At 43.4% G+C, this 22,261-nt stretch overlaps 1 protein-coding gene across 1 annotated transcript in view; it reads left to right on the top strand.

Annotated features, from left to right (window-relative positions):
* Nucleotides 1-206: 206 nt before the first annotated feature.
* Nucleotides 207-22,261, top strand: part of LOC141517359 (GDP-fucose protein O-fucosyltransferase 3-like) — a 35,800-nt gene continuing 13,745 nt past the window's right edge. Inside the window, exons 1-4 of the mRNA XM_074228307.1 lie at nt 207-339; nt 9,143-9,450; nt 18,331-18,622; nt 21,065-21,900. Coding sequence (XP_074084408.1) covers nt 9,370-9,450; nt 18,331-18,622; nt 21,065-21,900 — 1,209 coding nt within the window. The 5' untranslated portion in view covers nt 207-339; nt 9,143-9,369. The remainder of the gene's footprint in view (nt 340-9,142; nt 9,451-18,330; nt 18,623-21,064; nt 21,901-22,261) is intronic.

Below are 22,261 nucleotides of genomic sequence, written 5' to 3'. Positions count from 1 at the left end.
GCCGGAGTTCAGTCACGAGGGGAACAAGGAGGCGTGGCCGGGGAAGCTGACTCGTGGAGGGCGTGGTTGGGCGGGTACCCGGGGAAGCAGGGCCTGCGGGGGTGGGGGAGGGACGTGGCAGCGCCGAGCGAAGGGGGAGGCGGGGCCTAGCCTAGGGGCGTGGCTTGAGGAGCGGCGTCTCTGCGGCTGCGCGGGAGGCGGGGCTGGCTTCCCCCTAGCCGCGGGGGGCGGGGCTGGGAGTGCCAGCTCTGCGGCTGCACGGGTCCGCGCTCCCCGGCTTGCCGCTGCCGCCGAGCCCGGGGGGCAGCGGGGCCCCCGGACGTCTCTCCGAGCCCCGAGGTGGGTAGCGGCCGGGGGGGGCGGGGGCAGCGGGCGGGACGGAAGGGGCACTTGTTCGGCGCCACCTGGGTGGGTGTGTGGCGGTGCCGGGCCGCGCGGGCCCCCCCCCCCCCCCCCCGCCGGGAGAGCATCCGGGCTCAGAGGGGGCACCAGAGCCCGAGGCAGGGAAGAAGCTGGGTGCCCCAGGCACAAAGGGCGAAGGAGAGGGAGGCGGGGGCGCTGCCCTCTGACCTCGCGAGCTCCCCAGGCGCCTCCAGCTGGCCGGACCCCGGAGTGCCGCCTTCACCAAGGCGGGGGGGCACCCCGAGGTGTGCCAGCCGCGGCGAGGAGAACTTGGTAGCACCCCCTTTGGTGCCATGCATCTGGAGGAGGCCCCCAAAGCAGAGGCCACTTGGGCTGGTGGAGGCAGGACGAGCCTGGACAGGGCAGCAGGCCACCCCGGCCAGGCCACAAGCCACACTCCGCAGTGGCCCAGCACCTCACTCTCCTGGTGTGGCCAGGACTGGACCCTCCCAGTGTGAGCCAGGGCCGGGGCAGGCCGAGGAGCAGGCGGGGAGGTTGGCAGCGACCTTTTCACTGCAAACCTCAGAGGTGCTCGTGAGACAGGAGCAGTCCCAGAGTCAGCCCGACTTAGGTTTGGTTAGGTTTTTCAGCAAGCTTGGAATCCTTGTTCAGGTGGATGCAATTTGGGGCTCATGTGGTGAGGTAAGATTCCAATAGTGAAAGAATTTCATGAAGGCTCACAACTCAGTGACAAGGGAAAGAAAAGTTTTAATATGCGGGTGAAAGATGATGGCATGCAGGCTTTATCTGGAGAGAATAAGCAAGTAGCAGCAGGAAAAACCAGGGCTTCCATAGGGATACAGCCCATGTGCTGGGAAAGGGGCAGGGGTAGTTACAGGCCCATAGTGGAAAGGATGTTCCAAGATTCATTTCTGGGGAACAAGAGGCAACATATTGTTATGGGGATATATTCTATTGGGCTCCAGCCTCTCCCTCCCTGTACTCCTAGAGCTTTCTCAGCTACCAGATCTGCTGCAGAGAGGCAGTGAGGGAGGAGATGCAACAGTATTTCTCTAAAACACTTTCACAGAAATGGTATAACAGAGTTTGTTCTCTAGTCTACTTTTCACAAAGCATCTCTTAAAGCAGAAAATTGAACAGTTTGTTGTACAAAGGCACAGAATTTAAATATCTGTTCTCTGCCTAGCATCATGGCAATAAGGTGGGTCTGATTAGTTTCCTATGGGGACACCCAGTCATTCAGGGAACCCAGTGTGGAAGCACCAAGCTCAGAGACTTGGAGGGACAAATGTGGGGAGGTTGCAGAAGAGGAGCAGGCTAGGAGTAAAGGGATCCCAAGCAGGAGAAGGGGACCTGCTTAGAGACTACAGTCTCACAGAGCCTGGGAGATAGAGAAAAACCAGGTCCGGACAAAAAAGAAAGGTGACCTTTAAGATAAAAAAATGAGAAATTCTCTTTGGAACCTGTTGCTTGGGAGATAATTGATACTTAGATAGCTCATTAAAGTTTCCAAAGCATTTTAACCTATGTTACCTCATTTGTATCTGACAGGCACAAACCTGGGATGTGGGAGCATGATCACCATCCCACTTCCCCAACCCCCCAAGTTAGATTCAGAAGCCTCTAGGCCCCCAGCTTCCCATTTCTGTTCTCCAACTTCTCAGAACATCTTCATGTAGTCGATAAATTCTTATTTACTGGTTGATGTCCTCAAACTGGCTTTGGTTCAGCAGGAGTGGCTTCTGTGTTGAGTGGGCCTCTGGCTGGTATCATCCTTGTGATAGCATTGGGCCTCTTTAAGAATGAAGAAATATCAACAGGGTTTGCCACTGAAACAAAATGAGACATCATTCAATTAAAAGTTAACAAATGGGATTTACTTTGTCATACCTGTCATAGAAAAGACACTTCATTGGAATGCTATCACACTGATGTTAGGCATGATTACTCATCTGGCCTAGGGACATCCTTATCAGCCAGGTTGCCAAGGGGGAGGGGCTCTGGCTCCAGGGTACCTCTTTTTATGCCCTTAGGGAAGCCACCTTAGTGTAGTCAGAGGACTGGCAGAAAGCTCAACCCTTGACTCTTTGGACATATGTCATCACTTCTCAGATGAAAACTATCCTAATCTATGATGGGTAGAAATTTGGTCCTGTTATAGTCAGAGGTCCCTTCTAACTCTAAGATAATTGAACTATGAATGATGCTATGAAGATTAACTCCTATACCACAGAGCAAAGATTGAGACATATAAATGAATAAAAATAGATATAGGTCTATCTGTGTTTCCACATATATATATATATATATATATATATATATATATATATATATATATATATATTTCCAAAAATGTAGCCATTTATCTGTCTAGTCGTGACCAAGATGGGAATTTGTTTTGTATGGGTATACACATTTATGATGATGTTAACTCTTATACTGCCATAAATGCAGAGTTCCAGTTTTATCTATTGATTTGAAATGACCAGATCCAAATATTCTCACCTGTTCTGTGAATTCTCCGCAGATTACTTTCAGAGCACAACTGAATGTGTGCTTTTTTGTGTCCTTTTACCACTGAACTGCTAGACTGTTACCTCTTAGCCACGGATCTTCTTCTGTGACTAGCTTCTGCTTTCTTTTTTGACCATTTGTGGCCTTACTATGTCTCCCTACAGCCTTTTGGGTTATTTGCAGTTTGGGATCTGTTTGTGATTCACAGCTCTGAAGCATCATTGGCAGAGGGGCTGAGGCATTAGGGAGCAAGTTCATACTTCTCAAAAACACCATGCAGTTTCCCCAGGTGACCTAACCCATTCTCTTTCCCTTGTTCAATTCTGGGTCTAACTCACTGTACATTAAAACTCCCAGAATTTAATAGGGATTAATGTAAAGTCCTGCAGTTAGGTTGTTTTTTTTTAAATTAATGACACAAGACCAAAATGAGAGAGCATGTCATTAGAAAAGACTGCAAACTACGTATGAGTCTCCAGCCAAAAAATATAATGTGATTAGAAATATTGAATATCACTCAAGGAGTAGTAGTCCCCTGTGTGCCAGTGCTGCCTCTTCAACTGCTTCAAGGACTTTTCTACTCATCTTCTCTAATCTACTCATTTTCCAAATTTATCTTTCTGGGGAGGGCACTATCATCCTTCTAGTCAAACTGGTTGTCCCTTTCCCCTTCCTCTTCCCCATGCCCAATCAGTGACTCTCATCTCATTGATTCTGTCTCTCCAATGTCTCTCCTGTTCTTCCCCTTCTCTCACAATCACCAGATTTGTCTGGGCATCTGAGTTCACTTTTTACCTAGACTGGCAATAGCCACCAAGATCTTAGCACAGTTCCCACCATTTCACTTTCTTACCCAGGATTCTCCATTGGCTACTAGGTGCAAGTTTCTCATTTAGTTGGTTAAAGTCCTTCCACTATGGCACCTTCCCAGATTAATTTATGTTTTTTCCCTTAGTGGACTTGACTCTCAGTGACCTGTTCCCAGGAGGTGGGTCAGTCGTGTCTTCAGAAGACTGGTGTACTGGAGCCTCTCAGTTGAGTGGAAAAACAGGAGCTGCTGAATAAAACCTCTTTTGGGAATCCTGTTGATATTTATTTTGCTTGACTATCTTACCAATAGCACATTTTAAAAAAAACCCAAATTCCCTGGGTCATCCCATTTTTCACTCTTGTTCCTAAAAAGTCCTCCTTTTGCACCTTCTTTCTTAGCTTCCTTCAGAATTCAGGGGCATCTTTCTGGGGTGATAAAGACAACCTGCCCAATTGTCTGTGCTCTCCTAACCTACCTGTGAAGCTATTTTCTGCCCCTGTAATTACAGTGCATTTTCCTTCAGGACAGGTGGAAACCATTTGCCATTTTGTTCATGATTGTATCCTTGGTGACCAGCACCCATAATAGACACTCTGAATTTGATGGGACTGACAGCCCTGGGTCCAATGTTAACATGCTGAACTTCATGCAGGATGCCAAGAGGACTCCAAACCATGCCACATAAAGATTAGTTCAAGGAACTGTGGGGGTTCAGCCTGGAAAAGAAAAGGTTCTGAAGGATTTTTGAAAAGATGTCCCATGAAAGAGGGGTTAAATTTGTCCCACTTTTTCTAGGAGGGCAGAATCAATACCAATTGAGGGATCTTACAAGGAGAGAGATTTCAACCGAGTCTAAGGAAATAGGAAAACTGGCTAAAATGGCAGCCTCTGAGGGTAGAAAATAAGGAGGACCACTCATTGAGTGATGTAGGCCTGTTTTTGTGTATTTATTCCATCCTTTCCCATTTGCAGTCCCTTCTCTAGTAGCATGTCAGATCCCTGAGGGACAAGGAGACTTTCATTTTTGTATCCCCCTTTGATTAAGAGAATCAGAAGTCAGATGACCTGGGGTCAGATATTTCTAATGGTTATTCCCAATGGGACATTAACCCTCCCTTAGCCTTAGTTTCTTCATTTATAAAAGTAATGGACTAGAACAGGTGGCCTCCAGCTCTCTATTTGAGTTTCTGTGGTTTGGTACTAGAAGGCCCCCTGGCCTCATTCCAGCATAAAGAGAGCTGGCCTGGAAGTGAAGCATTTATTTGTAAGTGCTTAATATATGTGTGTGTATGTACCAAGCCTTCCCTCCCTTGGAATCGGGAAGAGCCTGCCTTTCAACCTGCCTCTGACACTTGGGTCTGCTGCAGAAAAGGTGCTGACCTGCACTAATCTGATATTAGTGATATCTCAGGCCCAATCATTAGCTTGAACTCTGAGGTTCATTTATTCAGTAAGTTATGGGAAATTCTGTGATGCTCATGGGCCCCCTTCTGGCCCACTCTGGCCTGATGTCGCATTAAAGCAGCTTCTTGCACCATTTGACTTTGAGCTCCCAAAGCCCTTCTAACTTGTTGGAAGCTGCTGCCTTTTAAGTTCAGAAATCCTCACTGGAGGGAGCGAACTTTGCCAAAAGGTTACCCCATAAGCACCAGGGAAAGCTCTAAGGATTGCTGGCTGAGGCCTTGCAAAACTGGCTTGGGAAGACTTGAAAGCCATTTCCTGTACTATTCGAAGGATTGTGTGGGGCGGGGGGAGATTCATAAACTGGAAGTAAAGCTAGGGCCAGGGCAGGACCAGCCTCAGCATCAGTGGGAAGTCCACTCACTGCCTGAGAGCATTCTTTTCGTATTGTGTATAATGGGGGTGGGGGGGTGGGGCCCTCCAGGCAAGACAGTTCTGATGAAGGATTTTCCCAGGCAAGCCTTACTGGTAGGGGAGAAGAGAAGTGGGGACTTAGGCAGTATTTAGCATCTTTTTCCTTGCCCCAGGAGTATAAATTGAAGAGGATTATGGGCTGAGAAAATGAATTGCCATACTGAAACGGACTTGAGTTTCTAGTTGTAAATGGATGAGATTGGCACTTAATGGTCTCTAAAGCCCCTTCCCTTCATTTGGTAGTTTTCCAAAACCAATGAATGAGATTTAAGGAAGATATGTGAGTGAGTTTGCTTGGGGAATGTGAATGACCCAAAGACTGAATTGGCTGGAAGGCTGGATGCCGAGAAGGGGAAGGAAAGGGTCATCACATACTCTTCAGGCTTGGGTTTGAGGGGAACCAGCATGAGGAACTATTTGGTGTGACAAAGGAAGTCTAACCACCAGAAGGGTCCTCTGTTTCTAGATATTGTGCCTCACTCAGTTATGTCCCTGTCCCCTCCCCATATCACCAGAATTTCCTTTTTTTTTTTTCTGAGATGACTGCATTCAAAAGCAGTGATGAATACTGACTGGTTGGATTGACATTGCATAAGCAATGGTCTACCTTCAGCTTTTGAGGAGAAAGTGCTTCCTCCTTTCCCTTATATGTAGGCATCCTATTTCTCTTGGGATGGTAGGATTTAGAACTGGAAAGGACCTTTAAGGTCATCTTGTCCTTGAGACTTAAGATCAGAGAGGAAAGTCTAGGAGGTTTGCATTTCCTTCTCTAGCTCATTTTGCTGATGAAAGAACAGGCAAACAAGTCAGGGTCACACAGCTAGTGTCTGAGGCCAGACCTGAATCTTTGAAGAGGAGTCTCAACTTCCAGGCCTGCTGCTTCTTCCACTGTGCCACCTTGCTGTTCTGTTCATCAAGCTACTGGAATCCAGATTAGCTGCTTCAGACCTCCCAGAGAGCATTGCAACAGTTCCACTCAAATCTACTTTATCCCAGAGGGCTGTATGAAGTGCCTGTCTGGTGTTGATGGAGGTCACTTGTTTTGGCAGTGTCCATAGACACTATATGTTAGTGCTTCTTGGGCAGTACCTTTGTGCCACCTTGAGGAGCCTCAGCCTCTCACACTGTCTTCGGACTGGCCACAAGACCAGCCTTAGGTGAAATTGAAAAGTTGATAAATGTTTTTCTTTTGTGACTTGGGCTTCTTTTCACTTGACTTACATTGAGGTTCCCCAAGATTTCAGGCTGTTTCCTAGAGGAGGTATAATGGATTTAGGGAGATTAGGGTTCAAGTCTGCTCTTGATTTATTGCCACATTCCATTTCTCCCTCAGTTGAGTCAGGGATACAATGAAAAGTTACTCCAGATATTGTACGTAAGGGTGGTGTTTTCCTCCCATCTCTTTGGGGTAGTTCTATTAATGATATCACTGGGTCAGAGGGAATGCTCAGTAGAAAAATGTGGTTCCAGATTGCTTTTTGAAATGGCTGAACTAATTCAGAGCTCCACAAACAGTACAATAGTAGGATGATATGATGTTTGTCTTTGGTTCTCCAAGAAGACTATGACATCAGGAAGATGATGCCATAACAAGCAAGTAAATTGAATTTGAGTGAGAGGGTATGGGACCATCTGGGTCCAATGGTCAGATATGAGTGAGGACAATTGGAAATGCCCCAAGTGTGAGGCAGTTGGGGTTAAGTGACTTAACCTAAGGTCATATAGCTAATAAATGACAAGTATCTGAAACCATATTTAAACCCAGGTCTTACTGACTCCAGGGCTGGTGCTCTATCCACAGCAACAATTCTTAGTTATAAAAAAAAAAATCATCTTTGCCACCCTGAATTATGTAATTTTTCATTTCTCTATAATTTGGAGTATTTTTTCATCTTGCCATTGATTGCTTAGATATCTCCCTTTGAAAACTACCTGCTCCTATTTTTGGTGTTGTGATCCCCTGCCTTTTTTAGGTGAAAGGTGATGAAGACCTTTGTCCTTTGTTCTCTAAGAAGGCCATGACATCAAGGAGGTGATTCCATGACAAGCATATGAATTGGATTTGAGTGAGGGAGTGTTGTGCAATGTCATCAGTCTTTCTCCTCCAGAGCTGTCAGTGACCTAATATGAATCAGGACCACTGGATATAGCCCTGGATGCGAGGCATTCAGGGTTAGGTGACTTGCCCAAGGTCACACAGCTGGTTAAGTGTCTAGTATCAGATGCAAAATCCTATCCTCCTGACTCCAAGGTCACATGCTCTATCCTCTGTGCCACCTAGCAGTCCTTACTAGCTTAGGTACCTAATTGCCGATCCTAACATTGAATGGAAAGACTTAATTTTTACCTTCAAGGACATTGTGTTGGAGGGCATTATGTTCTACTCTTGAACAGATCAATAAGAACTATAGATTAACCTCCCAGCAGTTATATTTGTGAAATTTTGTTGGTTAGACCTTTGAGGACACCAGTTTTTGCTTCCAGTTCAGTTCCATTGTTGCCCAGTAGTCCTTTCCTCCTTTGATTATTCCACCCCCTTTTCTTAGAAGAGCAGTAGTATTTACATTTACTATTATTTTGGAAAGGTAACATGTTGCATGGTGTCTTGGAGTCAGGAAGACCTATGTTCATTAACTGGATGCTGGAAGTTCAGGACTCAGATCTTATCTTTTGACACATATCCATTTTGTGCTCAATTATTTGTATATATTTCCTCTCTGGGCCCAAGGCTGCCTTCTAAGACTGAATCTATGTTGACCTGACTCAGTAGGTTCCTATGTTGCCATACTGCCTTTGATTTTTTTTTAATTTTCCAAACCAGAAGGTCGGCCCCCAGATAGTAAAATCTTTTTGGTCACAGTAGCATCAAAGGCTACTAACTAAACCATAGAGTGGTTTGAATTTTTTAAAAATTTTATTTATGGCAGTGGGTTAAGTGACTTGCCCAGGGTCACACAGCTAGGTAAATATTAAGTGTCTGAAGCTGGATTTGAACTCAAGTCCTCCTGTCTCCAGGGCTGGTGCTCTATCCATTTTGCACCAATTCAAAAACAAATTTAAATGTGTACCAGAAAGGGGCTGGGTTTGTGGGAAGGGGAATTTAATATTCTTGCACCTGTAATTGGAGACCTATCTGGGGAACTTTGGAGTGTGTTCAGCCCTGATGGACTGTGAGCTGCATTGGGACCAGATTCACCTGGAACAGTTTTGGGCCCTCTGGAGAGCACTCAGTCCATCCTGACTCATTTAAGCCTGTGGACACTCATACAATCTTGAGCAGATGAAAGTCTACAAACAAGTCCAGTGTTGAACAATTCTCACCAAAGACATTTTTCTTGAAGCCAACTTGGATTCTTGTCTAGCTGGAGTGTGGGGGGGAGGGGGGAGATGAGATGTGGTGGTGGTGCTGTCTATTTAGCCTTTCCAAGCCTTGGAGAGCTTTCACCTAAGAGTCATCTTCATGGAGAGGGGAGGGGACCATGAGCCTTTGTCTCTTCCCTGTGAACCCCATATGCTTGGCTTTGTCAAGCATCCTCTTCTCCCTATTAATTGTTTGCTTCTGGTCCCTTTTCTTTCCAGGTGCAATCTGCTGGGGTATTGCTGAATAAAAGACCAGATGTGGATCCAGCCCCATTTAGCATACCAAAGTTTAGTCCTTCATGGAGACCAGCTCCCAGCCAGAATGGCAGTGGAGGGAATTGGCTTCCAGATGGTCCCCTCTGAGGAGGCTGGATCAGGACATGGACTGCAGAGAGAGCACCTGGTAAGACGTCTCGGCCTACATTTCCCTTCGCAGGCCGTGCAGCATGGCAAGAGTCCGAAGGAAGAAGCTCTGGGCATCCTGCCTGTGCATCACAGTAGCCTCCTTTCTCCTCATTTCATTCCAGGTATGTAGATCAGATGGATTCTGGCATCTTTGCTAAAAACTTTCCCTAAATTTTAAAATGAGCCCTCTCACAGCTCTTCCTTCATATTTCTTTGTTTATGACCTTGAGTTGATATTTATCTCCAGAGGTGTGATTTGTATCTTCTCTGGGTGGCCTGGGGCACTGAGTGGTTAAGTGATTTGCCCAGGGTCATAGCAAATAGTACATGATACAGGTGAAACTTTAACCCAACTCTTCTTTACTCTGAGGCCAGCTTTTTATCCACTGTACCAAGCTTCTTACCACTTGTAGGTGTTGTGTGTATGTTTCTTCTGTTAGATGGGGTAGGGGTGGAGAATGGAGGGACAAGGAACTGTGTCTTATCTCAGTCTCTGGTGCACATCTTGGTACTTAAATGAATTTAATTTGTGCTTTAGGAATCTGATGCAAGGAAAGGGCAGACAATGAATCTTGTCATCTTCAGTTTATAGTAATTATATCAAGGTTCTTTAAGTACATCTGGGAAAAAATGAAGCAAAACCTGAATTTAGGACCACCCTGAGGATAGACAGGTACATAAGCCCATTCCCCTTTCCCTTTGGAGTCCTCCCCACCCAAGTGTGGCTGGCCTTCTGGCAGCCCTTTACTCCAGAAGATGGCAGAGGCAGGCACCGTATTTGGAAAAACAGTAAGAGAGCTAATTAATGTTAATTGTATGCATTGTTAGACTAGCTCCTCAGAGAACCTTGATGTCTTAGAACTTTAGAGCCAATCCAGCCATATGAACTATTTTTAGAATTATTTCATATAAATTACTAGAACTTAGCCATGGAACCAAAGACTTTACCAGAATGGATAAACTATGTGTTTCATGTTGGAAAAAGCCTTGGATTTGAGGGCAGAGAACTTTTATGTCTCATTTGCTGTTGATGAGACTGTGGGCAAGACATGTCACTGCCTCCAGCCTCAGTTTCCTCATTTCTGAAATGAGGGCTGTGTGACCCAAGGTCCCTGCCAGCCCTAAAGCTGTGCTCCTGTCATCTTTTTTTTTTGCAAGGTAATGGGGTTAAGTGATTTTTCCAAGGTCACACAGCTAGGTTATTAGTAAGTGTTTGAGGCAGGATCTGAACTCAGGACCTCCTGACTCTAGGACCGATGCTGTATTCACTGTGCTGCCTAGCTGCCCCTGCTCCTGTCATCTTGCAGATATCCCTCATACTCTGATTCCAACCCCAAACTGAGTACTCCAAGCTTCTCTTAGTAAGCATTAAAAAAGTGATGATGAGGCAACCCCACCTACACCCTCTTCCTCTTCATCCATATGTTCAGAATCCTCTCTTGCTCAAAAGTCCTCCAAAACCCCCATTGCCTGCTGAGTCAGCTTCAAGTTCCTTTGCCATATATGATGGCACCAATCCAGCCATAGTTCTTGTTGCTCCCCTCCGTGCACCCTAATCTGTGCAAGCCCTTCTGTTAGATGCTGAGGGATAGGAAGAGTTAAAAATAAAGCACCTATTTTGACCCTTCAGTAGTTTATCATCAAATACCAGTAATACAATGCATGTATATGGTATAATTCAGTATTTGATTTAGAGATCTTTCCTTCTATGTCCTCCAAGATACTACCGATAGAATGCATATAAAAAGGTTGCCTGTTGCTATTATATTGTTATTTAGCTCTTAAAATCTGTGCTGTGTAGAACAGTTGTAGTGGGAGCAATATCCTAATCTCTGATCCCTATCCAAGTCCAACTAGTTTTCATAAAGAGTATTGAAACCATCCTGGAGACCTACCTGCTTCAGGGACTAGAGGTCAGGGCTGTTGAAGACTGGCTGATGTACAGAGTAGAAAACAGCAGCAACCTGAAGCTCAAGCACATACTGATGTTTGGCTGGAGGACTGTGAGGGGCAACTCCTGAGGAAGGGGAGCCCTCTCCATTTCAGGGTGTCTTCATTGCCCACAGTTATGAACAGTCTTTTCCAGTGACTAAGTAATGAATAACCAATGAGGGTCTCATTTTACTCCATCTTCCAGCTAGTTTGCATCAGACCCAGGTCAGAACTATGTGTGATGTCCTGAGACCCTGAAAGATCAGGTTGAACCTGGCTTTGGATGTGGTACTTCATTACATTCAACTCTAGGACTCTGGCCCTTCTCTTCTATTACATTGACACATTTGAAATTCATGGGCCACTGATTGAAGGTTAGCAGTCTGAGATAGCCATTCTGCATGAAACTCTTCCTCCAGTGCTTCAGGATGGTGTGGGGGTGACCCTGAGCTCTATGAATCTGTCCCAGTGTTGGATCTCTTGTCAGTGGCCTGAGCACCAGTCTTCTCCCTCCTCTGCTTTGGCCCCAGGTGATGAATTGTTCAGATGAAGCAACCTTAAAGACTAATAGGAAAAGTGTGGGTATGTGGGATATCCTTAAAAGAGGAGGGATTATCCACACAAGAACACATTTTTGAAATATTTGTCATGATGGTATTTTCATTTTACTCCTCTATGAGCTCGTGGAGAGTGCTGTTTAATCAGTTGGGAAATGGCCCAGCCAGTTGTGGAATATGATTGTGATGCAATACTATTATGCTATAAGAAAGGACAAGCATCATGGTTTCAGGAAACCTATGAAGACTTATATGAACTGATGCAATGTGAAGTGAGCTAGGAGAATATTGCACACAATAACAGCAATACGGTATAGTGATTAACTGTGGATGACTTAGCTATTTTCAGCAAAACAGTGATCCAAGACAATTCCAGACGCCTCCATGAAAATTGTTATCTACTTCCAGAGAGACAACTGATGGAGTCTGCATGCAGAGGAAACATAATTTTTTACTTTCTTTATTTTTTGGCCTTTTTTTTCAACATAGCAAGTATGGGAATTTATTTTGCATGATTGCACATGAATAATTGTTAACACATTTCTTGCTTTCTCAATGGGTAGGAGAGGGGTTTGGGAGAGAGAATTCAGAAGTCAAATTTTAAAAAAAAAATTGAATGCTTAGGGGCAGTTAGGTGGTGCAGTGAATAGAACACCAGCCCTCAAGTCAGGAGGTCCTGAATTCACATCTGGCCTCAGACACTTAATAATTACCTAGCTGTGTGACCTTGGGCAAGTCACTTAATCCCATTGTCTTGCAAAACCAAAGCAAAAAAATGATTGGTCGAAAAATAATGAATTTATTTATTTCTTTTCTTTTAAAGATTTTATTTATTTTGAGTTTTATAATTTTTCCCCTAATCTTGCTTCCCTCCCCCCATCTCCCACAGAAGGCATTCTGTTAGTCTTTACTTTGTTTCCATGGTATACATTGATCCAAATTGAATGTGATGAGAAAGAAATCTTATCCTTAAGGAAGAAAAATAAAGTATAAGAGATAGCACGATCAGACAATATCAGTTTTTTTTTCTCTAAATTAAAGGCAATAGTCCTGGGTCTTTGTTCAAACTCCACAGTTGTTTCTCTGGATACAGATGGTATTCTCCATATCAGAGAGCCCCAAATTGTTCCTGATTGTTGCACTGATGGAATGAGCGAGTCTATTAAGGTTGATCATCTCCCCCATGCTGCTGTTAAGGGGGTACAGTGTTTTTTTTCTGGTTCTGCTCATTTTGTTCAGCATCAGTTCATGCAGATCCCTCCAGGCTTCCCTGAATTCCCATCGCTCTTGGTTTCTAATAGAACAATAGTGATGAATTTATTTTCAAGAGAGAAGCAGGGAAGGAGTGAGGGAGGTAGAGAGAGAGACACAGAGAGACACAGAGACAGAAACAGATAGACAGACAGAGAGAACAGAGACACACACACACACACACACAGAGAACTGTATATAAGTGAAACAATTTTTACTCTCATTGAACTTATCATGGAAGAATCAAGCATATTCAGAATAAATATCAGATTAAGCATATTCAGACTAAATATCAAAAGAAAAAATTTAAAGGGGTGAAATATAAAGGAGTGAGAAAAAGCATAAGATAGGTTGGGATGCTTCAGGCTTCTTTTTTGTATTATACATTTTTAAAGTATTATTTTTCAGTTCTAAATTTTCCATTGAAAATTCAAGAAATATGATAGCCATTATCTCTGTAAAGTCATGTAAAACAGATTTCTATATGAGCTATGTTCTGGGGGGGAAAAAGAAAACCAATCCATTTCTGTCTGCCCTGTGAATTTGTCTGTTTTGTATCTGGAGGTGGGCAGCATCTTTCATCAGGAGTTCTTTGGAGCTGTGATGCTTCATTGTATTGATCACAGTTGTGGAGTCTTTCACTGTGACAGTATTGATAGTTCTTAAGTCTTCAAAAAAGGCAGCAGCTCTAAGAGGTAGATGTGAAGAGGAGAGTGCCCTCTAGGCAAGAGGAGAAAGAAGCCTGTGCAGAGGTCTAAAAGTAGGAGATGGCTGGCTGTTTTGACTGGATAACAGTGGAGAAGGGAAGATTTGGGCCATGAGTTTGGAAAAGTAGGTCAGCCAGTTGGTCAGTATTTATGAAGCACCTACACCAGTCCCTGAGCTAAACCCTGGGGATATAAAGAAAGCCAAAGCTGCCCCACTGGTAGTTCCTTTTTATTCCTGTTCTGGGCCTTTCAACATCAGTGATTTAATTGGATTTTAATTGGATTTTAAGTCTGATTTCAGGGCTCACAAATGCCCATTACAGTTTTTAAAAGGAAATAAACCAAGAACATGATGTCCACTCTCACTGGTGAGGCTGCTTCCTTCCCTCTCTTGGTTTCAGAGTCATCCCACGAGATGTTCTTAGAAGTGATCTTTCCAGGAAGGGGGCCAGGCCCTGGGCCTGAAGTCCAGTGACCTCAGCTTTTTGAGAATACTCCATCTAGCTGGCTCCATTGGGTCAATGTGTTGTAGCTCAGGAATTCTTTTGGGCTTGCATTATGTCAAAAGAATCTAAAAAGGCTAGAGCAAAGAATACTGAGACATGAGTGACTTCTTTGATAAAGGAATAATTATGAAATTTTGGGCAAAACTTTAAAAAAGAGCTAGCATTTATCTAAGCCCATTGTCTGACACATGGCAAGAACTTAAGTCAATTGACTGGCTCACTATAGGCTAAGCCCTGGAGATACATTCTCATAGAACTCTTTGAGGGCAAGAACTCTCTTTCTCTTTCTTTGTATCCCCAGGACTTGACCCATAGTAAGTCCATAATCAATGTTCGCAGACATGTAATGAGGATAATAGAACATAGACAACATGAAGACAATAGATTCTAGGGAGGGAGAACACTAACAGCAGCAATGGGCTTATCAGGAAAGGGTTTGTGTAGAAGGCAATGCTTGGGCTGAGTCCTGAGGAAGCCAAGGATTCCAGCAGACTGAGGTGAGGAAAGGCTGCATTCCAGAAGTGGGGAAATGGAGCCTCCTGTATACTAGGTTCAGGGTGGCAGCAGAGACACATGGAGAGCACTATCATTCCACCCAATGGCTCAAAACTTGTCATTTTATAGTTATTATGGAAGGGGAAAATGGCTAGCTTCATCATTTTCTCTTAAAGACATTCTTCACGTAACATAGTTAAAAAAGGTTTGTGAAGAACAGAGTTTGGGAAATTTTGATAGAGTGGCAAAAAAGGAAGGCTAGAAGGAAGGATGGATTTATTAGGTGCCTACTAGGTGTGCTTATAAATATTTATGATTGAGAGGTGGGTGATATTATTATTCCTATTTCACACATGAGGAAACTGAAGTAGACAGAGATGAAGTGCTGTGTCCAGGGTCACACTGCTTACTAGGGAGGATTTGAGACTGGATGGGAACGCTGGTCTTTCTGATTTCAGAATCAGCAAATTTCCTTGTAGGTTCTGCCTGTCTGTGGTTTTGAGCAAGTCCTTAGTTTCTCTGGACTCTGTCTTTTTTAGTTGAAATATTTCTGATCCTAGTCCTTGCCCTGACTGTTTCAGAAGGTTGGCAGGAAACATATTTAGAAGAGACTGTTGGGAGGTCTTCTAGGCCAGTTCCTTCATTTTAGAGATGAGAACACTGATTCCCATATAGGGGGGTGTGATCTGATCAATCACCCTTGCTCTCCTCAAACACCCTCACTGTTCTCTAGTCCCCCAGCAGGGGGCATCCCCAACTAAAGCCAAAGCCATCCCAGCCAGATGCCCAGTCTTTCCCAGTTTTTTCTGAAACCATCTTGCTCATCCCTAAAGGACAATAGTTTAGCACCACAATTACATACTATAGCTTGTTCAGTCTATCCCCCACCTGATGGGCATCCCCTTGATTTTCAGTTTTTTGCCACCACAAGAAGAATTGCTATAAATATTTTCATATATTTAGTGGTATTACTGGGTTGAAGGATATACACAATTTTATAGCATTTTGTGCCTCATTCCAAATTGCTCTCCAGATTGGTTGAATAAGATCATAACTCCACCAACTGACTGACCATGGCCCCCTCCCTTATTTCTGGTAGGAACAGGATTAGCAGCATGTTTGTACTTTTTTTTTCCTTAGGTTTTTGCAAGGCAAATAGGGTTAAGTGGCTTGCCCAAGGCCACACAGCTAGGTAATTATTAAGTGTTTGAGACTGGATTTGAACCCAGGTACTCCTGACTCCAGAGCCAGTGCTTTATCCACTGCACCACCTAGCCGCACTGTCCTTCATTTTCAAAGAAGGCCACCACATTGGGGAGGTGATGCCGTGACATATGAATTGGATTTTAGTAGAGGGAGGCTGTGCTAAGTTACCAGTCTCACGTTCTCCTTCAGAGTCATCTGGGTCCAGTGGCCTGACATGAATCAGGCTGACTGGACATGGTCCTGGATGTGAGACAGTTTGGGGTAAATGACTTGTCCAAGATCACACAGCCAGTAAAAGTCAAGTGTCTGAGGCTGGATTTGAACTCTGGGCCTCCTGACTACAAAGCTAGTGAGAAAGGTGTGGAAGGAGCAAATGGCCTTGGAGCATCTGCATTCACCCCAAATGGGAGGTGACATGGAGGACAGGAGCAGTTCTAACTAAGGGGAAGGAGAAGCTCCTTCATCTCTTACCAGAGGTTCAGCATACCAGAAAGTAGATCTAAGATGAGCAGCATATGCCTATATCCTTTTTCTCCTCACTCTGCTGCTTAATCAAGGAGTCATCCTCAAGTGTTTGTAAGCTACATACTACTTATCAAGGCCCTGGGGTCAAAAAAACTGAGTTACTTTGGGCCAGTAACAGAACTTTCCTGAATCTTGGTTTCCCCTTCTCTAAAGGAGAAGATTGGACTAGAAACTGACCTCTAAAGTTTAGTTCAATTCAATTGATATTTATTATGCTTCTATGTTCTAAAAGACACTCTTGCCCTTAAGGAGCATACCATCTGATGGGGGAAGACAAGATAACCTACAAAAGGAACTTGCAGAGTGTGGGTGGGTATGCACCAAAAGTGCAGGGCCATCATGGGGTTTAAACCAACCAGAGAAGCAGAGGGAAAATAGAGCATCATCTCTTCTCTCTGTCTGACATCCTCATCCTGAAATGAAAGAACCTAGAGTGCTTTCCTCCAGGTCACTGGGGAGGGCAGGCTTCCAGGGCCTCCAAGACCATTTCCAAGTTAGGTTTTGTAATTCTCTATGCTCCCCTATCTATGATGGAGAAAAAGGAGGAAGGTGTATACTATGAGAACGAAATAAAGGGAGAAAAAAAATGGGCCCTCATTCTTTTTGACCAGTGTTCAAATGGAAAGGTTGCCAAGACTGTTGGGTGTTAACTCAGTGATCCTTTTTTTTTTTAATTTATTTTTATTAAAGATATTATTTGAGTTTTACAATTTTCCCTCCAATCTTACTTCCCTCCCCCCATCCCCCACAGAAAGCAATCTGTCAGTCTTTACTTTGTTTCCATGTTGTACCTTGATCCAAATTGAGTGATGAGAGAGAAATCATATCCTTAAAGAAGAGACAAGACAATAAGATATCTGTTTTTTTTCCTAAATTAAAGGGAATAGTCCTTGAACTTTGTTCAAACTCCACAGCTCCTTTTCTAGATACAGATGGTACTCTCCTTTGCAGACAGCTCAAAATTGTTCCCGATTATTGCACTGATGGAATGAGCAAGTCCTTCAAGGTTGATCATCACCCCCATGTTGCTGTTAGGGTGTACTATGTTTTTCTGGTTCTGCTCACGTGCAAATCCCTCCAGGCTTCCCTGAAATCCCATCCCTCCTAGTTTCTTATAGACCAACAGCGTTCTATGACATACATATACCACAGTTTGCTAAGCCATTCCCCAATTGAAGGACATTTACTTGATTTCCATTCTTTGCCACCACAAACAGGGCTGCTATACATATTTTTGTTCAAATGATTTTTTACCCTTTTTCATCATCTCTTCAGGATATAGACCCAGTAGTGGTATTGCTGGGTCGAAGGGTATGCACATTTTTGTTGCCCTTTGGGTGTTAACTCAGTGATCCTGCAGACAACAATGCACTTTTTTTGTCCTTGGGAGGCAGCTTAATGTTGAGCAAAGAGGATTGGACTTGGAGACATGAAGACCCGGGTCAACTCTTTTTTTTTTTTTTTTGGTTTTTGCAAGGCAGTGGGGTTAAGTGACTTGCCCAAGTTCACACAGCTGAGTAAGTATCTAAGGCTGGATTTGAACTCAGGTACTCCTGACTCCAGGGCAGGTACTCTATCCACTGCAACACCTAACTGCCCCTCAGAGTCAACTTTTACCTTTTGCCCCTCACCCTAATTGTTGAATGACTTTGGACAAATTGACCTTTGAAGACTGCTACCTTAATTTAATGGGGAAAGTGTTTTTTTTGTAATGCCTGCCTCACAGACTTATGGTTAAGACTGTAATAATTATTAATATATTCACAGTACTTTGTAAACCGTGAATCACCATGCAAATTCCAGCTTCTACTTTTATTTTCCAGGTGGTCAGTGAGCTTGGTAAATTTGAAAGACTGAAGATAGAAAACTCCAACCTGAAAAATGGGAAACAAAAGCCTGAAGAAGCCACCAAACATCTTCATCCATTTCTTAAGAAAGGATTGTACCATAGTAAAAGGAAGCAATCCAAAGCAGACAACTATCCCATCATGCTCTGGTGGTCCCCACTAACAGGGGAGACGGGGAGGTTGGGTCACTGTGGAGCAGACACTTGTTTTTTTACTATCAACCGGAGCTACCAGCATCACCATCTGACCAAAGCATTCCTGTTCTATGGTAAGTATTAGGTTGACCTTTTTTTTTAACTTCTTCATCACTCTCATTTTTTATGGATCAGCCACATGCCAACCCCATACCTCCAGAGTAGGAGTTACTAGAACTCCCTTGGCCTGAGGTGTGGCTGATCAAGCCCTAATTTAGGCCTGACGATCAAGGCATTTGGGTCTATCTAGGGTTGACTGAACCCCTTACTGGACAGGGGAGTAGAGTCCGAAAATATCTCTACCCTCTCACTTGATCATCAGTGGAGAAGAGGCCATTTTTATGTGAATTAAATAGCTCATGGAACCAGGTAATCACTGCAGACTATACTTTAGTAGTCGGAATGGTTGCTATCAATTCAGATAGTGGTACTTAATATGTGAATGCCTCTGAGACGGTCAGGAGATTTTTGTCTCAGCCATAGTTATTTGCCATGGACATAAGCCAAACATACTTGCTATTTCATTATTGCTGACTTAGAGATCTAAAATAAAAGATCATCAGTATTTCTGTGTGAAAACTCTCTTCATTAGTGCTGAACTTAACTCATTTGTGATTTCTAAGCTGAAATTTAGGGATTGCCCCAGGCTCACAGTGGTTAACTGCCAGGGTCACAAAGCTACAAGTATCAGAGGCTAGTTTTGAACTCAAGTGTCAGGGTCCCTAGTCCGGAACTATCTCTGTTACCATGCAGACTCTATAATGATGATATAAGGGTCAATGTAACTTTAGTTCATTGTCTTCTTGAAAGACCTTTGGGGCCAAATTGTGTTTGAAGAGTCCTTGGGTCTAAGATTATTTTGGATACTCTAGAGCAAGTTAGCCTGATCCAGAAGCTTCTTTTAAAAATGTTTTGATAATTTTATTTCAAAATGATTCAGTTTCTTTTTGTCATCTTATTCCTATTATCAGTATTTCTGGCACTATATCAAATAGTCATAATGGATGCCCTTGCTTTTTCCTGATATTAGTGGAAAGAGTTCTTTCCTACAAATAATACCGACTCTTGGTTTTAGAGGAAATACTCTTTACCATGTTAAGGAAAGGTCTGTTTTTCCTGTTTTTACTAATGTTTATAACAAAAATCATCTGGTTATTTTTTGAAAAATTAAATTCAGACCTGCATTGGCAGAAGGAGTTTATTTTATCTTGGAATTTCCTATGTCAAAGAGATCAAAGGTCAAAAAAAAAAAAGATCATGTTCATTCCAGTAAAATTGTTACTGTACCCTAATGGAATAGTAGTTGCTGATGTCTTCTTTCCCAATCATAAAAACAAATTCTCCTTAATATATGTCATGCACACAAATAGGAAGCAGTTACCTCCTCCAGAATTCCTGTCTGCATAAAACTGTGCTTCTCTGAGGAATCTAAAAAAAGGACAATAATTTTGTTATTATTGAGTTGTTTCAGTTGTGTTTGGCCCTCCATGATCCCATTTGGCATTTTCTTGGAAATGATACTGGAATGCTTAGTGTACTTTTTCCTCCTGAGGATAATAGCTGACATTTTATTTTGTTTTTAAGTGTTTCTTTTTTTGCTTTTGAATTTATTTGTCCTCAGTTACATGTATTTTTTTTTATTTTTTTGCAAGGCAATGGGGTTAAGTGGCTTGCCCAAGGCCACACAGCTAGTCAATTATTAAGTATCTGAGACCGGATTTGAACCCAGGTACTCCTGACTCCAGGGCTGATGCTTTATCCACTTTAGCCACCTAGCCTCCCCTCTCAGTTACATGTAAAAAACAATTTTTAACATTCATTTTTAAACTTTGGATTCCAAATTCTTCCCCACTGAGAAGGCAAGCTAATTGAAATAGGTTATACATGTGTAGTTATAAAAACCATTTCCTTCATAGTCGTGTTGTGAAAGAAAACATAGATTCCCCCCACCCCAAAATGAAACCTCAAGAAAAATAAGATTGTAAAAAAAATATGCTTTACACTATATTCAGAAAACTTCAGTTCTTTCTTTGGGGATGGTTAGTATTTTTCATAAGTTCTTCAGTGTTGTCTTGGGTTCTTGTATTGCAGAAACTCAAATAGCTGACAATCTTAAACAGTTTTTAGGCTTTGCTGAGCATTTTACATAATTATCTTATTTAATTTAATAGTCATTCAGTAAACATATACTAAGTCCCTGCATTACTAGTACTATGATTTGTCTTAACTGAGATCTCACCATTATCCTTTCTTCCTCATACTAGGATCAAGATTTATACATTAAAATTTTTCATTGCTTAATTTTTTTTTCCTATTTAAAGATTTGGAACAGTTTTACTATTTAACTCATTCTCATAGTCTAGAAAAGAACATCATAAAGAGTAGGTTGGAACAACTAGAGTATGAAACGCCAACATTTTTTGTGTAGTTTAACCATGAGTATAGTGGTTTGGGAGGAGCTCTCCAAAATCCCCTCCATAGCTAAGATTGTAATATTCGCTGCTTGTCTATTCCAGGGACTGATTTTAGTATAGACAGCTTGCCTCTGCCCCGGAAGGTTCACCATGACTGGGCGCTCTTTCATGAAGAGTCTCCTAAAAACAACTACAAGCTCTTCCACGAGCCTGTCATCACTTTGTTTAACCACACGGCTACCTTCAGCCGCCATTCCCACTTGCCATTAACCACTCAGTACCTGGAAGGCGTGGATGCTCTGAAGTCACTTAGATACATGCTTCCTTTGCATACCAAAAACAGCCTGAGACAGCGCCTGGCTCCTCTAGTATATGTACAGTCGGACTGTGACCCGCCCTCAGACCGAGACAGCTATGTGCGGGAGCTGATGAGCCACATCCGTGTGGACTCTTACGGCGAGTGTCTGCGGAACCGGGAGCTCCCTCCACAGCTGAGCAACCCAGCTTCCATGGAGGACGATGGCTTCTATCGGATCCTTGCCCAGTACAAGTTCATCCTTGCATTTGAGAATGCAGTCTGTGATGACTATATCACCGAGAAGTTCTGGCGACCTCTGAAACTAGGTGTAGTTCCCGTGTACTATGGCTCTCCCAGCATCACTGATTGGCTTCCCAGCAACAAAAGTGCGGTTCTGGTAGCTAGGTTTTCTCACCCTCGGGAGCTGGCAGGCTTTATTAAGCAACTGGATAATGATGACAAAGAATACGAGGCTTACATAGAATGGAAGCTGAAGGGGGAGATCTCCAACCACCGGCTTCTCATGGCCCTGAAGGAGCGCAGGTGGGGCGTGCAGGACGTCACCCAGGACAACTACATTGATGCCTTTGAATGCATGGTGTGTAACAAAGTGTGGGAAAACATCAGGCTGCAGGAGAAGGTAAGCTTGTGGAGAACTGGGGAGATGGGCCCTTCTGTTTGTGCAAAAAAGCGGAGGGGGTTCGGGGATGCTTATCTTGCTAAGAATGAGTCCTGGCATTATGTCACCAGGCAAGTTACCTCAGCACTTAGGGCTCTGGAAGGCGTGCAGAAGAACATACTGATCTGTGTTTGTGGAGGGAGTTCCCGTTATCAATGAAATTACTGTCCCTAAGCTCAGTGCATCACCAATGGCTCACATTTATGGAGTACCTTAAAAGTTGTTTGCTTTCTTCCTAACAACTTTTGGGCTATGTATGGCAAGTGTCACTGTTTCTACAATATAGCTGAAAATGAGAGAGCCCCACTCATTTCTCCAGGAT

This window comes from Macrotis lagotis, chromosome 3 (assembly GCF_037893015.1).
Source record: "Macrotis lagotis isolate mMagLag1 chromosome 3, bilby.v1.9.chrom.fasta, whole genome shotgun sequence".
NCBI lineage: Eukaryota > Metazoa > Chordata > Mammalia > Peramelemorphia > Peramelidae > Macrotis > Macrotis lagotis.
Note: the sequence above shows the minus strand (reverse complement) of the source record. Positions and strands in the feature narration are given on the sequence as shown.